The 22,588-nt window shown below is 40.1% G+C and overlaps 1 protein-coding gene and 1 long non-coding RNA gene across 2 annotated transcripts in view; both read left to right on the top strand.

Annotated features, from left to right (window-relative positions):
- Positions 1-19,474, top strand: part of LOC134099502 (NACHT, LRR and PYD domains-containing protein 12-like) — a 48,765-nt gene extending 29,291 nt beyond the window's left edge. The window contains exons 8-13 of the mRNA XM_062552429.1: positions 9,291-9,461; positions 9,948-10,118; positions 12,337-12,507; positions 13,826-13,999; positions 15,453-15,496; positions 18,151-19,474. Of these exons, the coding sequence (XP_062408413.1) occupies positions 9,291-9,461; positions 9,948-10,118; positions 12,337-12,507; positions 13,826-13,999; positions 15,453-15,496; positions 18,151-18,710 (1,291 nt within the window). The 3' untranslated portion in view covers positions 18,711-19,474. The remainder of the gene's footprint in view (positions 1-9,290; positions 9,462-9,947; positions 10,119-12,336; positions 12,508-13,825; positions 14,000-15,452; positions 15,497-18,150) is intronic.
- LOC134062030 (uncharacterized) lies at positions 6,402-8,013 on the top strand. The gene is made up of 3 exons (XR_009935407.1): positions 6,402-7,128; positions 7,349-7,456; positions 7,581-8,013. It is a non-coding gene; the product is annotated as an uncharacterized LOC134062030 (long non-coding RNA).
- Positions 19,475-22,588: the final 3,114 nt, after the last annotated feature.

Here is a 22,588-nt window from a genome sequence, read left to right as displayed (position 1 = left end):
CAAGGGTCTGGACGCGAGGGCAATCCAAACCCCTGGGCCAGTGATCAAAAAATAAGCAACCAATCAGGAGCGCCGAAGCGAGTGTTTGATTCAAATAACAATGGCGGCACGCAGCGAGGAGTCTTGTGCTGACATTGATTCTGCTATTTCAACCGTTTTGTCGAATCTATCGAGTATTCATTCTTTAAAAGATTAACAGAGAATAGTTTTGAAGACATTTATTGGTGGCAAGGATGTTTTTACTCTTCTTCTGACCGGGTTTGGCAAGAGTTTGAAGAAGCCTAGCACGTCATTCAAGATAACAGGCAAGTGGTTTATCAAATCACATGCGAGGATGTTTTACAAGGACCCGCCTTCAGAAATACATCTCCTATCGAGAAGTCCCAGATCCTTGTGTGAAGCAGACAGCGAACTACAGGATCTGGCGAAAGTCAGGTTAGTAATCGGGCCTTAAAAGTTAGACCTGACGAGGCCCGAGCCCGACAGTGTTCAGCCCGAGCCCGAAATTTTGATTGACAGCTTTTTAAAAGCCTGAACCCGTTTACAGCCCGACATTATTGAAATCTGCGCACGCACATATCTTTTGCCATTAGTCAAGAATGATTCATGCATCTTTTAACATAATTTATTTATAACTACACTGTTAAAAATTTCTGCCAATTTACAGCAATATTTTACAGGAATCATCTGTGTTTACTAAAATACAACAGATAACTGTAAAGAGAAGTGCATTTTGGGACATGCAAACTATGTGTCTGATTATACAGAAATGAACTGTAATTTGCAAAGCACTATTGGAAAAGAACATGGAAAATGGCTGGGGTTACAGGCTGCTCCTGTACTTTTTAAATTGAGAAGACCGTTGGGTTTTTGATTCTGGATACCGTTACGTTATCTCAGACACACGGATTTCTTCTGAGAAGTAGCATACGTGGTAAGTTGAATCTCATATTTTCCTTATATCATAAAGTGCATATTGATTGTAATCGAGTTAGCCAATTTATTTGGAAAAATAAAGTCGACGTTGTTGCTTTGTGTTCTGTTCTATTTTGTTACGTTCTTATTTGGCTAAATGTATGCTAACTAATAGGCTATATGTAGCTCTAATGTTAGCCATTTTGCTATGGCACAAAGCCTTATTTTTTTTAAAGCATATTCCAGTGTTCCCCATAACATGTTTTTCTGGAAGCACATAATCTAACGTTACTAAAATGTCGGTTATTAAACATAGCTTCTAGCCCAGACATAGCTTCCAGCTATATGTTGCTAGCTACCAGCCCGGGTAAGGTCCGTGAAAAGTACAGGCTAGTCAACAGCCTATTTTAGCATAATATACTGCACGCAAATCAACATCGTTGGTTTATTTTGAAAGCGACTGCTATTTTTACGTCCATGCTTTACTTGTGCGTGGATGCATATGACGTTAACATGTGCTAATATAGTTAATGCTTCGACATGAATGTGTAATTCTTCCGAAGTTGTGTGTCTCCTGTGCCTGCATGGTTCACCACCGCAACGGTAATGTCTACTCCTACTGCTGCTTGGTGACGATACGAAGTGCTGATTTAAAATCTTTACTGACAGATAACTGCTAGACAGTTTATAATCGGATAACCCCATCATTGCAACCAAAAATTTATTTGTGTTGTGTTACTACCCACAGGTTGATTGCTTGAAGTAGCTGGCTCAACGCACCGGGCGAGTTGACCTATCACATTCGTGTGTATGACGTAAGTTATTTCTGGTCTTTAAATTATTGCAAAAACATAGCCTACATTTTCCAAATAGTTTCTTTTTGAATTTTGATTAACTAGTGACATTGCCTACTATTGCCTGCTCCACATTTTCATAGTCTAATTCTGTATAGAGTTAATGTGATGCCTACTTGAAATAATTGCTGAATGTTGATTAAATGGTGGCAAAGGCCTGTTTGTATTGACTTCACATGTTCATGGCCTGGCCTAATTACATAGTTATTATAATATTTGTCTTTGAAAACTGAAAAAAATACTGGGTTTAACACTGGGCATAGTTTAAATACTGTTGTTTTTACTTGGCTATGCCTCCCTCACATTTTCATCTGTACAGTGGCAACCAATACTTTACAATGTACATGTATTATTTGCAGCCTACTATAGCCTACAGTAGCCTACATTGTTAGTTTAATTTGTCTGATGTAAGTTTACACCATTCTATGACCCCCCTCTAGATGCAGTATCGTTACTTCTCCAAAAGCAACAGGAAAACGTATTGTGGCCACTTCACTTGAACAGATAGTTAAGACAGAGGATGCATCACACGGGAGAGCACCATCCACTACTACGGTCCAAAGCAGCACACTGACCAGCCAGCCGGACAGCTACAACAACCTATGAGATGACATAATGCATGACAGGACACTGAATGGGATTCATATTGTACTGTATACATGAAGCTCTTGAAGACCCAACTCTTCCAAAGAGCAAGTGGATGGTTTCCACTGAAGGACAAATCATATGTGAAGGGTCCTCATTCTTCCCTGGGCTGGCTGTTCTGTTGGATGTGTTATGTTTCTAATTATGTGTTCAACCTGGAATACCAGGATGAACTTGCATCAACCCTTGTGTTTATTCAAAGGTGAATGAATATTGTTGATTGACTTGTTTATTGGTATTTTTGTAGATGCTTCATCGAGATCAACTCAGAGGCACACACACACACACACACACACACACACACACACACACACACACACACACACACACACACACACACACACACACACACACACACACACACACACACACACACACACCATTTCATGTCAGTGAACACATACACTGTTTTGCCAAAAGTATTGGGTCACCTGCCTTGACTCACATATGAATTTAAGTGACATCCCATTCTTAATCCTTAGGGTGTGTGAATTTGTATTGTGTGTTTATGGGAATTTTTTGACCATTCTTCCAGAAGCGCATTTGTGCGGTTACACACTGATGTTGGGAGAGGAGACTGGCTCTCAGTCTCTGCTCTAATTCATCCCAAAGGTCTTTATGGACCTTGCTTTGCGCCCTGATACGCTGTCATGTTGGAACAGGAAGGGGCCATCCCTGAGCTGGGTTTGGCCCCTTAATTCCAGTGAAAGGAGCTCTGAATGTTTCAGCATTAACCAAGAGACTTTGGATTCCATGCTCCAAACTTTGTGGGAACAGTTTGGGGATGGCCCCTTCCTGATACACAAACAATGAGCATTGCATAGGTGTTCCGCAAAGAACTTTCTTCTGTATGCTTATGTGCAAACATGTAATGTTTTATAATTGTGCTAATAAATTTGCATTGTTTTGCAATTTGCATTGCAGTCATTCATTTCACCAAATGAATGGTTCTTATATCCAGAAACAGCATTTTACTGTAATTTAGGTTCCTGTAAAATTACAGTAAAGTACTGGCAGCAATTATGCCAGTAACTGACTGTATTTGTACAGTAAAATACTGTAATATTGCATACAGTGACTTCCTGTAATTACTTTTTACAGTATCAATACTGTACAAATACAGTCAGTTATTGGAATAATTGCTGCCAGTACTTTACTGTAATTTTACAGGTTTTTTTTTAACAGTGTAGGCTATAGGCTAGAGCTGAAGATCTTTGCCTGAACCCGTCTAATTTTTTCATTTCTTTAAAGCTTCCTTAGTGGCCTATAGCCTAGTTATAAATAAATGATGTTAAAAGACGTATGCATGACTCATACAGCAGGTGGGATGTAGCAGAGAAGAGTCCAAACGTGATGCCAAGCAAGCAGAAGTTTTTTTTTTTTTTTTTTAAAGGTTATTTTTTTGGGCTTTTTATGCCTTTAATTGGACAGGACAGTAGAGAGAATGACAGGAAGTGAGTGGGAGAGAGAGCTGGGGTGGGATCCGGAAAGGACCACGGGGCGGGAATCGAACCCGGGTCGCCGGCGTGCGGTGCAGGTGCCCCAGCCAGTTGCGCCACGGCTGGGGCCAGCAAGCAGAAGTTTTATGTCACAGCAGTAGTCCAACGCAAAACATTCAATCCAATTTAAAAAGATTTAGTGGGTAGCAAAGAAAATATACCTTCACAAAGTCCAGAAAATTCAATTCTTTCACACAAGCTTACAGCACAGACCACTTGGAGGTGCAAACAATATCAGATTTTTGGTTGTTTTGACGGTCAGCAAAAATTGACCAAAGAGTGTTTTTTTATGAATGAAAATACCGTGGTATAAGTATTTTAAGTGGTAAATAAGTGGTCAACCGCTTTCAAAATATGTGCATCTGGTCACAGCTGGTAGGTCTGGCCTTTGGGACATGATCTGGCTGTCCCAGGTGATTCAATACCAGTGTCCTGCAACGCACACTGTGATGTAATGCTATTGTCATCTGCCCGACAAACGCTTTCAAAATAGCAATTTTAAACCAGCAATATTGCTCAAAACAGCACCAAACCTCATGCATGCTCTCTGTCTCAGCTCCCTTTGTTCTCTGTCCCTCTGCGCCTGCTCATTTGCACCTGTCCGTGTGGTGCTCTCTGGGACACGTTCGCTTGGGGGCCATGTTGTCGTGGGATAGGCACTTCTGTACCACATGTCCACTTGTGATGCCACATACGCTATAGTGACAATTCTACTTTTGAGCCTATTTGTGAGTCTTTAAATAACTCATCTGTGTCACATTAGTTTGCAATAGAGAAATTTGGCTCAATTGAGAGTGGCGTTGGTAGCACATATGGTTCCGGCTCTCATTTGTAGTTCGCTGTTGGTTTGGAACCCACCACTTTCGCCATGCAAAATGTCAGTGCTGTTTTAAAACTGTTAGTATATCTCCGATGTTCATGTCAAATCCATTCCACGTCATTACAAATGCTAATAGAACTACATCTCATTCTCAGGTTTTCATTACATATCCTCACAGCACACATGTAGGGCTATGCGTGCGCACAAGGGCGCAGCAAGTGAACTTCAAAAACATATCTTTAAGCTCACTATATTCAGAATGGCCCAAAATGTAAACGGCTCACCGGGAATCCTCCCTAAGCTCCCAATTAGCCACTCAGGCCTGCATTCAAAACATTAAAGAAATTAATTCAACAGATATAGGCTACTGCATGCAAGATTGCAGGTTATTAAAGTCTGTTCCGAATGGGTTTTTTAATCAAAAGCTTTACTTGGTTAGATAGAGGCCTGTCAAAGTGTACTAGAATTCAGGAAATTGTATCTAGTTCATATTTCTTTTTTAAAATTGTTTTTCATGGGGGAGGACCCGATTATGGCTGCTACCTGCGCCGGGCTACCTCCAACCCCCCTCCCCCTTCCCAGTTGCAAGTTTTTTATGTTGTAATGTGTGATGATGATTATGTGCTTATGCTGAGGTGTTTTTTTCCTGCCCCCATACTGTACTCTCCACAGGAGCATAGTCTGAGGGTTGCCTTTTTTTTCTCCTCCCTCTCCTCATGTTATGCTGTATTTCTCTCTGCCCACCTTCCTGTTCTGCCCCCCCTTTGTCATACTGTATAACCCCTTTCTCATACGTTAGAAATCTGCTCTCTTATCTTATTAGTCAATAAGCCAGATTTTGGTCAATCAGTATACCATTCAGGAGAATAACTTGCTGAGTGATTTCTGGTAACCACCCTAGAATTAGAACATATCTGATAGCCTTGCGTTTGGGGTAGCTTTTTGTGTTTTATCAGCCCTTTTATGTCCATTGTATGTCTATCGAGGAATATCTTACAGGTGAATGGGCTAAAATGTTGAACTCCTAGATATCCTTAGAGCTAGTATGTAAATGAGCATTATCTAATGAAATGTACAATTATTTGCATAGGCTACATTTTAATACAGCTACTTAACACTGGATTCTTCACTCTCAAAAATAGGGGTACTGTTGGGGTACATTTTCGTTCTTTCAAGTACAATTTTGACCCTGTACCTTGTATTGGTACTAATAGGTACCATTTCGGGTACATAAATAATGTACCTTTTCACCAAGGGACCATATTATACCTATGGGTACAAAAAGCCCATGGACTGTCACTCAGAAGTTGATAGGGGAGGAGATTCGGGAGCAACCGTTATTTTTTCGTCTCACTCAAAGTAATGGAGGAGCAGTTTTCAGCAGAGGAGCTTGCTGTGGGGAAACGTGCTGTGGTGCTGGCATAATCTTTATGGAACAGGAGGCAACGCTATTCAGAGGTAAGATGTAGTTGCAATTTATCGAAATTCGGGTTTGTAAATATTGAATACTGTTAACTGAGTCAAATTGTTGGCATAATAGGCTGACCTTAGCATTCGCTAGCAACGTAGCCTATGTTAGCTATGAATATTTTTAAACGGTGTTCAAACGCCTTCGGTAATGCATGACTATCATGATAGATGTTAAGGAAAGGTATTTTGTGTGTGTTTTATCACTGTTTCCCATTTTAATGTGAAGTTAGTGAATACTGTTGAGTCAAATTGGCTTAAAGGCTAACATTAGCACTCGCTAGTAACCTAACCCAGAGACACTTATATATGAGGAGACACTGCACTGGAAAAATCGCCCATTGAAAAGCATGGGGTAACTTCGTAACGCGAAAGATGGCGGTTGTTTACACCGGTTGGCTATGGTTTGCACGTCCCGCCTCTTCCAGTGCCGTTGCTCCAATCATTTGGCCGATCCTTGGCGGTCATGCTTTTTGAAAGCTGCGTCGGGAAGAATAGAGCATGCGCAGTCCAAAATTACCAGTAAGAAAAAGGCTTTTTAAGCGTTAATTTGATACAAAACCACCAAACCTTTTCAGCGATTTTAGTCAGATTTTCATCGCGATTTCAAACATGTGATTTGTATGTCTCTTACACCTCGGAACATGGACATCCAGCTCTCTCCCCATTCATTTAGATAGAGCCTGGTCTTGTTCCGGTCAAAGTCGCTGCCCGACCCCATGGCCAATATGGCTGCCGAGTGACGTGACTTGCTTTAAAAAGACTTTGCCTAACCTTATGAACAAACCTTATGAAACGTTCTGCTAGCTGCTAACGTTAATCCCTCTCACACAGATAACCACCATGGCAGAATGTTGGCGTGTGGAAGTACCTCTACTCAGAGTGATAGAGAAAACTATGGCTCTGCTTTTACTGAAGGAATGGCTACGTAAGTAACACAACTTGGTCGTTTTTCTTAATGTATTGATAGTATTTTTCTTATTGATGTTAAATACACATAGAAATGAAAATAATACAGACAATTTTTAGATTGTTTAGTTTGTCCAGGAGAAATTATTGCTTAGGGTCATCTTGTGCTGTTTCATTGTGTCATTTTTTTTAATTTATATTAATGTATTGCATATGCCATTTCTCTCTCAAACGCATAGCGGAGCGGGCAGCTTTATGAATATAAGGTGAAAAGGATGTATGGAGAAGTGTTGGGAGAGTCAGACAGTCCACGGAACTTGCAATGACTTAGCAATGATCTATGCCAGGTGAGTGGATTGACATACTGTAGTTGCATACATGTGTATTTTACACAATCTGTCTGAGGCTATTTATTTGTGTGGTTGAAAATATCTAATTCTGAGGTTTGTGTTTACATTTTGCTTCCAACAGACGTACAACCCCTGCTGTCATTGGTGATACCACTGCTTGAAAATATGTCAACGTCCTGTAGATCAAGTAAGGTTCCAGTCGAAGTCCTCCTGAAGAATTTGTTGGATTTCTGCCAGTTTTTGATATTGAACTTTAGTGCCTTTTGAGACTCTTGGCTTTTTAATGGCACGCCTCATTCTACCCAAATGGAAGGATTGGAGTGTGTTTATATTGTATATGTTTATAGGCTTGCTAATATTTGCTTAGGCTTTCACATTGTTTTCTGAGATATTACTCAATGATGTCATTGTGACTCATTGTATCACACTTCAAGACGCGTATCTTTCACTCAATTAGTGTATGCACTGTGAATCCAAACATGAGAATTCTAAGATTATAGCAACTGCAAAGTTACTGCAAGGACAATGTTAGTTTTGTAAAAACCTTAAGTGACAAGCACAAGATGCGATAGTGCTTGGAGCTTTTCTCTTGTAACATTTTAATGCATTTGTAATGGTGACGGTAAGCAGATACTACATTTTCATCTCATATGTTAGTATTAACATGAACTTAAAAGCATGCAAGGTTTTTTTGTGTGAAGTGGTTGACTCAAATATTGGTATAATATAGATCAAGGTTATTAATATTGATCACCTATGGTGCAAGTTAATCATTTTTTTCCCTCTGCATATAAACACAATGTGGAAGCAAAATATTGGAGATCAAACTGTTTTATATTTACACTTACATAAAGAGTTACAACATGTTTTACGTTAATATGCATATTGATTAATGTAAGATACTTTGATGTTTTGATATGAATGTGTTAACTTTTATGTACCTGTATTCATGTGGAGTATTGTGTGTAATATCACAAAGTGATTTTTCTTATTGGTTGTGTGAATACATTTCAATTATACCACCTTAAATTTTCACTGGGGTTGTACCCTTAAAGTACAGATTAGTACCTTTTAAGGCTGCTATGCTGTAATGATATACACAGGTACATTTCGGTCATTGCAGGTACACAAGTGTACCTTGATGGGTACAAATGGCTAGGGTACCAAACGGTACCTGCATTAGGGGTACATTATTGTACTTCAAAAGGGTACTGCCCCAGCGACAAGCATTTGTACCGTTTTAGGTACACACTGGTACTTCCATTTCTGAGAGTGTTCTTTTTGTTTTTATATTAGACATATTTGAGACGTTAGCCTGTTTTTTAGATGTTATGAAATAGATAAGCTCTAGGCAGGGGTGTAGTAGTAAAAACTTTAAAAAGAGGTGGCCATGAATTATGTGATGACGGTAATGCTCTATCATGTTTTTTTTTTTTTTTTTTTTTTTAAACAAAAGGCATGCAGAACATGTTTGACGATGGTGGAGGTTATCATCCAATGTTTATAACAATACCAGTGATGGTTCCAGTGTTGATGAGAACATATTGTGGATGCACAGTGTGTTTTTTGAATATTAAAAGTTGCAATTGGTGAATAAACTCTTTTGAGAGGTGGATAAACTGTGTTTACTTGCGTTTAGTCTCCACTACAATATACTGGCTATAGGCCCACGTTTTTAAAATATAAGCTATTAAAAGATTGATCTTAGTATTGTGATAGCCATGATGTACTGTCGTTACAGGGGAATAATCTGTTTTGATCATGTTGATTTAGTGGTGCAGTGTTCAAACAATAGCCCTTTAATTTGATCTTTTCTCATGTTGTTATGCAGACTTGCTGCATGCAAACTCTCAGAGAAGTCATGTGGAATTGTGGCTACTGTTCTACAGTCACCAAACTCCCTGATAGGGCTAGACCTGAGTCACAATGACCTGAGAGATTCTGGAGTTCAGCTTCTCTCTAAGGGACTGTATAGTTCCCACTGCAAACTGCAGACATTAAGGTTGGTGTAAGGCCATTTATTGACATACTTTTTGTATTTGTTTGTTTCCTTAATTGTTGTTAGTATGCTATAGTGACAGTGAAACAATATGCAAGTCGTTCAGCCCTTCAGCATTAACTCTGAATGTGCCAGTCTTTGCTTAACACAACATTTAGCTTTTGCAGAATTGATATTACAGATAAACCTCATCCGTTTTTACAAATAAGCCGATACAAGTCAACAAGGCCAATGTGAGGCCAATATTCATTGCACCCCTACAATTTAGCTACATCACCTTCGACTACATCAAAGTAAAATCTTTCAGGTGTGCCTGCCTGCGTGCGTGCATGTATATGTGTGTGTCGGTTTGACCATAGTGATAGGCCTACACAGTGATTTTTGCACTGTTGTTGAAATGTCTCTAGATTGTTATTTATTTATCAGGGCACTGTGTAAATACAATATCTTCCATTTATTCATGTTATGTTTTGTTGTGTTCTTATGCAGGCTTGCTGATTGTAAGCTCACAGATAAATTATGTGAGATTGCTGCTTCAATTCTACAGTCACCAAACTCCTTGCTACAGCTGAACTTCAGTAACAATGACCTGGGGGATTCTGGAGTGCAGCTTCTCTCTAAGGGACTGTCAAGTTCCAATAGCATACTGCAGATATTAAGGTTGGAATAAGCACTTGCATGTATTTCCTGACATTTTTTATTTTATTGTTTAATTAGGCAAATATTGGCTGATCCGTTGGGACAATATTCATTACATCCCTTCAATTTATCCACTTAACACATAAACTACATCTTATTAAAACCTTTCAGATCTGTGCGTGTGTGTATAATCTTTGTCATTACAAGAGAATAATGTCTCCTGATTATGTTGACTGTTGTTACGGGCGGCTCAGAGGCCACAACATAAAATGGACATGGAAATCAGAGCAGTGCTCTCGTCACTACCACAAATGTGCATGCTTACAGTTGGGCTTGCACACACACACACACACACACACACACACACACACACACACACACACACACACACACACACACACTCTCAAACATGCGTACCCAGCTGAGGATGATAGGAGATTACTCTCCTGCTCTAGCACATCCTTGTCTTCCTCTTCATCCAGAAGCTACCTATCCTACATGTCCATGTCCTTGGGGTCATGTTTACCAATTATCTGGAGCTCATCAGCATTGATTGATTGACTGATTGATTGATTGATTGAAACTTTACTGAACATCAAGTGTTCAAAATGATATAAAAAAAACCCACAATAAAGCCCAAAGGCTGTACTAAGTGTCATTCCTTTGGCTAAACCATAGCAGCCAGCTACAAGCGAACGCTGATTCATTAGGGAGGAGATGACATGCCTACATCTAGTGGCTGTAGCCTAACCACCCAATTATGTCAGAGTCATTATTTATTGTGGTTGTTGTTTGGTAGGCCTATACATGAAGAACTCTTTTCCAGAACGCTATAGCATAAAAAGTGCAGTTGGGTTGTTTTGATTGAAAGACAAATCAAATTAGGCCTACAGTTGCACTGAAATTACTTGGAAAACAAAATAATCATAAAAAAATGATTTTGGAAATGCATTAAAATGGATAGCGTTTTGGATACATTACTATTTCTATCCTTAAACGAGCAAACGAGAACTATTTCTATCCTATCAGTTCTATATTTCTATCCTTTTTCTCTTACCACTGTCCTGTCCTATCCTTTCTCTGTATTGTCTGGCACGAGAGATACACGTCACCTTCGGAATAAATACTGCAGCGCGCAGCCAGCCGTTAAAGTTAATTCTGAGTCAGTGAGTGAACCACGTCGAGTAACTCTGCTCTCTGCCTCGTTTTGCTGTGGGTGGTGGGACAAAATACTTCAATCTTATCGCCAGGTAGGCATGTAAACTCTTTTTCCTGTCCTTTCAGTACTTCTTAAGATCTTGGTTTACTGTAATCAATTATACTAGAATTAGTTATTCAGTGAAACTGGGGGAAGGACGTTGGACCCAATACGGTTAACGGTTGACAGCTCAACTTTTCGGGTAAGGACGTTATTATGCTAGCTGAGTGTCTAGCTAACCACAACAGTGTTTTTAACTATAGACACTGGTGAGAAATTTCTTATTTAACGTTACCTTTGTCATGGATGTACGTCAAATTGAAAATAAGTTCAATAGTATTTTTTTCTCATCATTTCATTTCGGTTTTAATGGAAGCGAAACGTTATGGTTCGCCTCTGAATACCGTTGTCCGATGTTAGTGTTCCACATAAGAAAGTAGCAACAAGAGTAAACCACAGCGGGTAACGTCGTCCTTGATTCTTCTCGCCAGATTTTGAGTAGATGTAGGCTATCAGAGGGCAGAGGGCCAACGACCGCCCTGAAAATTATTGAATCTTCTCGCCAGGCTTTGAGGACTTCTGTCTTACCAACGTTAGATCTGCTGTGATCCAACGCCTGCAAGTCAGTGTCGCCAACGGCTCGTACTGAGTCTGCGGCCCGAGCACCGAACGTTTGTTTTTTTCCCCTAAACAGTTGAATTTGAACGATTTGTTAACATTCCATTGTAACAGTAATTGCGTCTTTACCTTTGTCAAGTCCACATACAAGTCCAACTCCACTGTATCTTAGCAGAGACCTTGCGAGTGTGCAAACGCTCGCCTTTAGCTGCAGCGACAACATGTGGGGAGAATCTATGCTAAATCAGCTACAGTAAGCGAATTCCTTTACCAGCTGAACGGCTGCTGACCCCAGTATGGCGACAGTAGCGATCTGATCTGATATGATGTTGTGTTCTTGATTTTTATTTATTTATCAGGGCATTATGGAAACATTACATCTTTCCATGTATTCATGGTATCTTATGTTGTGTTTCTATGTAGGCTTGCTGATTGTAAACTCGCAGATAAATCGTGTGAGATTGTGGCTTCAGTTCTACAGTCACCAAACACCCTGCAACAGCTGGACTTCAGTGACAATGACTTGGGGGATTCTGGAGCTCAACTTCTCTGTAAGGGACTGTCCCGTTCCAACTGCAAAATGCACACATTAAGGTGGGACATTCCTTTGTCTTAAATATCCTCATTAGTTAGAATAACTATGAAGACGTAAAAATAAACATCAACTGGTCAGCCAAATGAAGCATCCTACTTTGCTTATATCATTGTGCAGGGACAGTCTACCTTTTCAGCGTATTTTGTGAGTCTTAAAATGTCTGTGAACTGATCAAATCTGTCATATTAGTTTATAATGAAGCAATATGGCACAAGTGAGAGTGGCGTTAGTAGCACATATTGCCATGGCTTTTATTTGGCCTTGTGCTGCAGGTTATCACAGCCATAGCAATATCTGCTACCAACACCACTGACTCGTACCATATTGCTAACAGTTCTAATACCAATTAATTGTGTTGAAAGACACCAAATTGTGTCTTCTATCATTTATTTAGATTTTTCCCCATTCACCCTAAAAAGTAGTTCCAGTCTTCCAATAGTTCAAATTGAAATTAAAATTGAAACAACTTTCTCACTTAAAGGGATAGTTCGGGTTTTAAGACACGAAGTTATATGGGTTCCCTGTCAGCAACGTTGTGCATCAGCACTGACTTACCCCCCGACAGCGTCCTGTGAGCCGAGATCCAGCCGGTTTTTGATCGTTTTTGATGCCGGACTATTTTCTTCAGCAAGTTTTTGGGGTCACGAAAGTAAAGTGTTTTTCTTCTCAAAACCATATGCGTTCAACAGAGTGATATATTTGCACCACAAAAACGTTGTCCAGCTGTCAGTAGCGCGCAGTGATAGGAATCGCGAAAAATAAGTAAGTGATAACAAGGTTTGAATTTTTCCTGGACAAAGTTTTTGTGGTGCAAATATATCACTCTTTTGAACGCATATGGTTTTGAGAAGAAAAACACTTTACTTTCGTGACCCCAGAAACTTGCCGGACTACTTTCTTCAGCATCAAAAACCGGCTGGATCTCGGCTCACAGGACGCTGTTGCGGGGTAAGTCAGTGCTGATGCACAACGTTGCTGACGGGGAACCCATATAACTTCGTGTCTTAAAACCCGAACTATCCCTTTAATAGCTGTCAAATGGAATGCTGTTATGCAATCGCTGTTCTCTCACTCTGAATGAAATGGAATGTCACAATGGACAATTCAGAGCAAAAAGCAGAGTGTCCGAGTGGGGTTGTCATGAGATATCGCCTCTCAAGGAATGTTTCTTGTTCAATCAATTGATAAATAGTTTAATCAGATCTATCTGTAAAATAAACAAATAACTTCAGATTCAAACAATGTCACCAGTATGCAAGGGAAAATGAAAAGGACAATCTCTCTCTCCTTCTCTCCCTCTTTCTCTCTCTCCCTCAGGCTCTCTGATTGTCTCATCTCAGAGAAGAGTTGTGGTTTTCTGGCTTCAGCTCTGACTTCAAACCCCTCCCATCTAAAAGAGCTGGATCTGAGCTACAATCATCCTGGAGAATCAGGACTGAAGCTGTTATCCGCTAGACTGGAGGATCCTGTCTGTAAACTGGTGATACTTAAGTATGTTCAAAAAGAAACCCCAGTGCTGCACATTTAGACATTGTCTCCGTTGTGTAGACAATATTAATTTATTCATACAGAGTGTAGTGGCCTATTTTCTAATATGTATTGTATTGTAATAGCTGCTTTATATTGAAGTGTATTTGTTGTTTCTTTTGATGCAGCATCCAATAATGCAAATATTTAGAGGTGCATTTGAATTTTGCAAACTTAGCTGAAAGTTTAGGAACCTTTGCAAACAGTCTTCTGTGTTGTCCGCGAACATTTCTGAACACTCAGTGGAACTGGACGAAGGGTTACTGTTAAAATGGACCCTTTACACCAGGGGTCGGCAACCTTTGAGACCTCCAGTGCCAACTTCAACATTTCTAGTCAATGAGTGTGCCACTATCAACAATGATGGTTAAAAAACACACACAAACAACGGGAATATACTTCTACAAATTTGGAATTTTATTTTACATTGAAAATGTGCTAATAAAATAAAATGTTAATTATTATTATTATTATTATTATTATTATAGCCATGCATAACAAACGAAACGGCCACAACATTGTATAGGCAACAGCAGGCCTATTTAACTGAACAGTGTGGGCTGAGGCTAAAATTAATCATAGGCTATATGTCTCAATTAAAAGGTATATCTTGCCTACCAGTCAGTGTGATCCCTGTCCTTTTCTTGGCTGAGCTTTTTTTTTATCTGGGGTTCGTAGTTTGTCACTTTGTCAGTATGAGATTTTTTTTTTTTCTGCTGATGCTGGTGGCGTGTGCCAGTGATTATGCCTCGGCGTGCCAGCAGTGGCACCCGTGCCATAGGTTGCCTACCCCTGCTTTACACCAAGAAATTCTCTGAAATCTAACTGTCCACAGAAAGTATATTTTGTCACAAACGTTCAACACTGTTTACCAAATTTGAATGCCTCTGAGATTCCAGGCTGATTAACAGTCAAACAGGGAGCTGTGTATCCCCATGATACAAGACATTTTATTTATTATTATTATTTATTTATTTATTCATTTTTTCTTGATTGTCTGTCAGAGAGGCTATTAATTCTGTATGTTGGGACACCTGGTCCCTGACACATGCATTAAATAATGGAGTTGCACTGTTGGAATTTTTTTATTCAGAGGGAGTCATCACGTTGCTCTCAAACTCTAATCTAAGTACAGGACAGACAGTGTCGGGGCTTTTTACCTCAAGATGTTCTCCCTCTGAGAACTAGAGCGGCCTTGTGGCACCACCTTGGGACATGTGGATGCCTTTGCATGCGATAAAGACAGCTGGAAAGAGAGTTACTTCATTACTTTATAGCGGGGGAAATATATACGGCAGCAGACTATTTTCTGTGGGGTAATAAATCGTTTGACTTTTCACAGGTAGCACAAACAGAAAAACAACAGTGCTTGATATCTGTGAAATGGTTCATGTGTGTTTGTTTTTCTTTCTTACAGAACGGGGCCTTCTGTAAGCAGAGCACGACCACATTTGCTGAGATGTAAGTTTTTTTTTTAATGTTTATTCAGTATGTGATCATTCACAGTCACATGTTTTGACATGCAATGCTTGAATGTGTGTGTGGGTGTCTAATAGCAGGGAGCATGTGTGTGTGCGTGCCTGTGCCTGTATGTGTTGTTGGTTGGTTGAGTAGAAGTGTGTGTGTGTTTGTTTGAGTTGACATATTTTGTGTGTTGGAAGAGTGAGTACAGTAGGAGTGTAATTGTGCTGGTATAGTGTTTGTGTGTGTGTGTGTGTGTGTGTGTGCGTGCGCACGCCTGTGCTTGTATTTATGTTGACATGGTGTCTGTATGTGTGTTGTTGGTAGAGTGAGTAGGAGTGTGTGTGTGTGTGTGTTTGTGCTGACAAGGTGTGTGTGTGTGTGTGTGTGTGTGTGTGTGTGTGTTTGTGTGTAGGTAGCGTGAGTAGGAGTGTTTTGTGTTGGTAGGGTGAGTGTGTGTTTGTGTACGTGGAGTGATTAGGAGTGTGTGTGTGTTTATTATTGGTAGAATGAGTAGAAGTGTGTGTGTGTGTGTGTGGTAGGGTGAGTAGGAGTGTGTGTCTGTGTGTGTAGGAAGGGTGAGTAGAAGTATGTTTTTGTTTCATATGGTGTGTGTGTGTGTGTGTGTGTGTGTGTGTGTGTGTGTGTGTGTGTGTGTGTGTGTGTGTGTGTAGGAAGGGTGAGTAGAAGTGTGTGTATGTGTTGGTAGGATGACTAGGAGTTTGTGTGTATTTGTTGGTAGAATGAGTAGGAGTGTGTGTTGGTAGGTTGACTAGTGTGTGTGTGTGTGTGTGTGTTTGTGTGTGTGTTTGTGTAGGTAGGTAGGGTGAGTAGGAGTGTGTGTGTATGTGTGTAGGGTGAGTAGGAGTGTGTGTGTGCGTTGGTAGGGTGAGCAGAAGTGTGTGTGTGTGTGTGTGTGTGTGTTTGTGTTGGTAGGGTGAGTAGGAGTGTATATGCGAGGCGGTTGAGTAGGTGTGTGTGTGTTTTCGTGTGTTGGTAGGGTGATTAGAAGTGTGTTTGTGTTGGTATGGTGTGTGTGTGTTTGTGTGTGTGTGTTTGTATTTCCCATGTGCATATTGTGTGTGTGTGTGTGTGTATTCTCGTGTGTGAGTGCGTGTGTTTGTATGTGTTGGTAGTGTGTGTGTGTGTGTGTGTGTGTGTGTGTGTGTGTGTGTGTGTCAGGGCTCGACATTAACGGTAGCCCAGTAGCCCCGGGCAACCAAATTATGACAAGTGGCAACCAATTCCTCACTCCTGGTTGCCCCTGTGGCAACCACAACATTGCCCCGTTTTTCCTGTAGTTTGATTATTATTTTCTTTTTTTTTTGTTATAATTATCAATACATTTCAGCATTTCATACATGTGGTGGGCAACGTAAACTTAATTTCCTAAAACTCGGGATGGCCCGGCAAATGAACGCAGGTAACAGTAAAGAAATTAAACTTTTTTCAAGTAGGCATGAAGATTATAGTGTTGCACGGTTCACCGATACTAAACTAAAAATGTCACAATGCCTAATGTTAGCCTACTTTACGATACTATAATGACCATGTTCTTCTGAAAAAGCCTAACATGCGTGTGCACAAGGCACCCTCTCCCCTAGAAGCTAGCCTGTGCGTCTTTTCCCCCTCACACACACACGCGCAGCAGTGCCATAAACAGCGAAACATGGCTGCTACTAGTTTAAGAGATGCTATTGTAACACATAATTATAGGCTAATATCAAGTTGATTTGCTCTATTGCATCTCTCATTTGTGTTGCTAACCTGTCTAAGCTATGGGATTTAGGCAATTTAGGCAATTTAGGCCTACTTTTGGGTTCATTTAGAAGGCTACGCAACCTTGGCAAACTTTTACATCTGGAGAGAGCCCCTGCCGCTAGCTCAGGTCATCGTCATGTATGTCCTTCGTGTAGTGGTCACTAAAATCATTAACATTAAAAGATACTTATCTCTTCTATGATCCCAAAAAGATTGTCTTCGACTTGTTTCATTTTCAAACATTTATTTAACCGAAGGTTATAGAAAACAATGAATTGCACCTCTGATTGCATCCGTATGCGTTATGCGCAACTATTATTATTCACTAGTGTAGACTGTGTTGGCTAATTACTCTCACCACGTATTTCTTAAAGTGACAGGCACTCAATTACACCGACTGTACACACAACCAATGTGCACTCAATTAGCCCTACACACCATAATTAAACATATTGTAGATACAGACAGTATGTATCCAAGGCATTAAAGATATGCCTTATTTTAGTGCACATAGAAAACTGAAATAACAGGCCTTTAATAATGGGGCAACCATTTTTTTGTATTTGGCAACCAAAACCTCATGCCTGGTTGCCCAGTTGGCAACCACTTTTAAAAGCTAATGTTGAGCCCTGGTGTGTGTGTTCTCTTGTTCTCTCCTCTTGTCTGCAGATGCCTGTGATCTCACACTGGTGTGTGTGTGTGTTTGTGTGTGTGTGTGTGTGTGTGTGTGTGTGTGTGTGTGTGTGTGTGTGTGTGTGTTCTCATGTTCTCTCCTCTTGTCTGCAGATGCCTGTGATCTCACACTAGTGTGTGTGTGTGTGTGTGTGTGTGTATGTGTGTGTGTGTGTGTGTGTGTGTGTGTGTGTTCTCATGTTCTCTCCTCTTGTCTGCAGATGCCTGTGATCTCACACTGGACCCAAACACAGCAAACAGACTTCTCTCTCTCTCTGAGGGGAACAGAAAGGTGACATATGTGGATAAGGAGCAGCCGTATCCTGAACACCCAGAGAGATTTGACTCCATCTGGTGTCCTCAGGTGTTGTGTAGAGAGGGTCTGACTGGACGCTGCTACTGGGAGGTTGAGTGGAGTGGAGATGAATATGGAGCTGTTATATCTGTGGCCTATAAAAGCATCAAGAGGAAAGGGATCAGTGATGACGTCATAATGGGACGGAATGCCAAGTCCTGGAGTCTGTTCTGCCTTCCTCCCAGTTACTTTCCTGACAGTTACTCTGTCTGGCACAATAAGGAAGAGACTGACATACCTGCCCCCTTCTCCGGCTCCAGAAGAGTAGGAGTGCACCTGGACTGGCCGGCCGGCACTCTGTCCTTCTACAGCGTCTCCTCTCGCACACTCACCCACCTGCACACGTTCCACTCCACATTCACTGAGCCCCTCTGTCCAGGGTTTGGGGTTGCTTGCTCCTCAGTGTCCCTGTGCCAGATCACATGAGCTCCTCCTCCAACAGGTTCGTCCACCTGCCACCCTTTCTCTCTATCCTCAGTACTCCCCCTCCTTTCACTTTTCACTTTTCACTCTCTTTCTCTCTCTCCCCCTCTTCCTCTCTCTCTACTCCCTCTTTTTCTCTTCTTTTTCTCCCCCTTTTTTTTTCTCTTTCCCTTTTTCTGTTTTCTCCTTTTTTCCACGTATCTCTCTCTCTCTCTCTCTCTCTCTCTCTCTCTCTCTCTCTCTCTGTGTGTTTCTGGTTTGAATTAAACTGTCTACTTTCTACACTGCGCAACATTCCGCGGTAGCCACGTAACCGTAGCAACATCCATTGTGATGTAAGCACCTGGTGCTTGATCTGTGGCCCTGGCAGTTGAGCATGCTGCAGGAACACCAGAGTCACACACTCCTGTTCATACACATGTGTGATGCTGAGATGCTGTTGAGATATTGATATCTGTATATTTAATGTATAGACTACTGTTTTGGTGATACGAAACAAATGCTGATATTTTGTGATTTTCCTGAAATAAATGTGTGGATTATAAGAATGTTTCAGCAACAACACAACAACATACTGTATTCTGTTCTCCCTAAAGTGTATTTGCTGATTTTGTTTTTTGAAAGTTATCTGCGGCTTGTTTCTTCATGTGTTCACGCGTGCGTTTATGCAGAACTATTAAGCATGCTTGTTGTTTTTCTGACTGACAATATGAAAATGACATGTACTTCTTACTTTAAAATGTCTAAATAAATCTTCTGAAATGACATATTATGCATCTGTTGTCATTTTCTTTGCTTCATAATGGTCTATGCCTTAAAAAAAACAGTATGTGACTTTTTAAAAGAAAAATCTCACTTTGTCTTTGTTGTAACATGCACTGGCCACCAAAGGTAATCTCTCCATTCAGTACAACACTGCACCAGATGAGTGCATTGCAGTAGTATAGTAACTAAGGTCACATTCCATACTGTAGCCTGCAGGTAGATGAGTGAGGGCAGACGTGAGTTCATCTACAGAGAGACTCTTCAGGCATTCAGGTGTTCAAATGAAATGTGTTTATATCAGGTTTCAGATGCAACCTCATTTAAAGAACTGACCTGGAGCCTTCAAAATGGCTGCATACTTGTGCACCAAGTAGGGGTGTCACAATGTACCAATTTTGTGATAATCATGATAATTAAAACATGTTGTGGAAGTACAAGATTATTTTACAATCCATTCTTTTCTAATGAATATAATGGGCTACATTAAGTATTTACAATAAATATTTATGGCCACTAGATGGCGGTATGGCACTGCAATTCGGCCATTATTTGGACGTCAGCGGTAAAATGGCGCTATCTGGTGGCCGTGTAGCGCAATAGCGCCATTAAATATTTGATTTAAAATTACGGTAGAAAATCTTGTTATTCCTTCATTTGTAACCCATCTGATATATTGTATTTTTCTTTTAAAACTTTGATTCTCTATAAATTATGGTATATATTTCGAATGTAACTTCTCTATGCCATTTTACAATGACCTTACATTTCAGCTATGGCCACAGTCTTGGGGGCTGATACATTTCATAAGATTTCTCCACATTGCTGAATGCTGAAGCCAAATTCTGTTATTCTTGCTGTATACATCTTGAACCAAAATCTAGTTTATTATCAAAGTGAAATTATTGCTGGCATAAGTAGTAGCAGTGTTGGGGAGTAACGCATTACATATAATTGAGTTACGTAATTTAATTACAAAATAAACGTAACAGTAATATATTATAGTTACTGTAGAATTTTTTTTAATTCAATTACAGGTACTTTTGAAATTGTTCAAAATTACAATTTGAATTACATCTCAATATTGTCAGCAAAACCTTGCAAAGAATATTGTATGTAAAAATAACTGTTTCCCTCCACAGCCATAGTTTGATACGGGACCTTCTGATAGGCTCTATCACGTCTTCAGGGCCATCAGCGTAGGCCTACATGCCTGCCTGTAACCGTGTTATGATTATCATTATATTATCCTCACAAAAAATGTGATGCTAATTCATGTATTGAATTCCCTTGCTGCCTTGTGCGCTTGTACAGAACTGCTCGGCAGCCTATAGACCGAGGCCGAAATCTTTGCATGGATTTGGGGGCTAAATATATCATAAAAAAATCGGAAAAGTAATCAAAAAGTAATCAAAAGTAATTAGTAGTCTATACGTTACTCAGAAAAATTAATTGAAATAGTTACACTACTACATTTTAAACAGGGTAACTTGTAACTGTAACACATTCCATTTCTAAAGTAACCTTCCCAACACTGAATTTAGGCCATTACGTTTGTCCATGAACTGGCAGTGTGTGCAACCATGACATGCAATATTAACATGCAATAGCCTAACATCATAAGTTATGGCAAGTCTCCTGAAAATGCAATGTCAGATAGCCTACCTGCAATTAGAATTACTACCTGCCTAACAATGAAACTACAGATATTCTCGAATACAGTGAATGTAGGCCTAGACAGTAGACAGTGCATACAGTCAGTCGCATACAGTTGGTGTACAGAAGGTGGTTTGCATTAATATCAATGAAACATAAATATGTGCAGTATATTAGCAGAAACCTTATAAGAGCAGACTATACTGTACATATGGCTATGCAGTAAGAACAATATAGCAGTGTAATTAACAGAATATCTGATAAGAGCAGATTATGGCTATGCAGTAAGAACACTATATACGTGTGCAGTGTAATTAACAGAATATCTGATAAGAGCAGATTATGGCTATGCAGTAAGATGTGTGCAGTGTAATTAACAGAATATCTGATAAGAGCAGATTATGGCTATGCAGTAAGAACACTATAGATGTGTGCAGTGTAATTAACAGAATATCTGATAAAAGCAGATTATGGCTATGCAGTAAGAACACTAGATGTGTGCAGTGTAATTAACAGAATATCTGATAAAAGCAGATTATGGTTATGCAGTAAGAACAATATAGATGTGTGCAGTGTAATTAACAGAATATCTGATAAGAGCAGATTATGGCTATGCAGTACGAACAATATAGCAGTGTAATTAACAGAATATCTGATAAGAGCAGATTATGGCTATGCAGTAAGAACAATATAGGTGTGTGCAGTGTAATTTGTTTTTGTGAACAACATTTCTATTGTTTTTCAAACGGGGGGTTACAGACAAATCCAAAGTCATATGTGACTATGTTGAATTCAGAAAGAAAAGACATAATAATAACAGAAAGAGATAAACATCACATTGGTAAGACAATACCTAAAGCAACAAACACATGTTCGGCAGGTAGAGTTCACAATAATGAATATGCAGTGTAATTAACAGAATATCTCATAAGTACTATAGTATAGGTACTACTAGAGGTAAATATTGAATAATTGTGAATGAATGGCATGGCAGTCTTATTGCGTTAGGCCTGTCACAATATCAACATTTATTATTCGTCAAATGTTGACCATAATGAAATATTCCTCTCCAAGGAGAGTGATTCAAATCAAATCAGGCTTATTGGCCATGTACAGTATACTTGCGTATACAAGGATTTTGGTCTCTGCATTTATCCCATCCGTGAGTTAGTGAACACACACAGCGAGGTGAAGCACACACTAACCCGGAGCAGTGAGCTGCCTTCCTACAGCGGTGCTCAGGGAGCAGTGAGGGGTTAACCATGCAAGGGCACTTCAGCCGTGGACTGGTCGGGGATGAACCGGCGGCAACCCTCCGGTCACAAGCTCCGAGCCCTAACCAGTAGGCCACGATCTTCCTTCAGGAAAGTGCTTTAGGTTTGTTTTGCCACCAGGTGCGTCTCCATTTCAGGATGAGCGCAGACTTGTGCGTCTTCACACACCGTGAGCACTACTGCAGGGCA

The sequence above is a fragment of the Sardina pilchardus genome, chromosome 1 (genome assembly GCF_963854185.1).
Source record: "Sardina pilchardus chromosome 1, fSarPil1.1, whole genome shotgun sequence".
NCBI classification, from domain to species: domain Eukaryota; kingdom Metazoa; phylum Chordata; class Actinopteri; order Clupeiformes; family Clupeidae; genus Sardina; species Sardina pilchardus.
The sequence above is the reverse complement of the archived record's forward strand: the minus strand, read 5'-3'. Positions and strand labels throughout refer to the sequence as shown.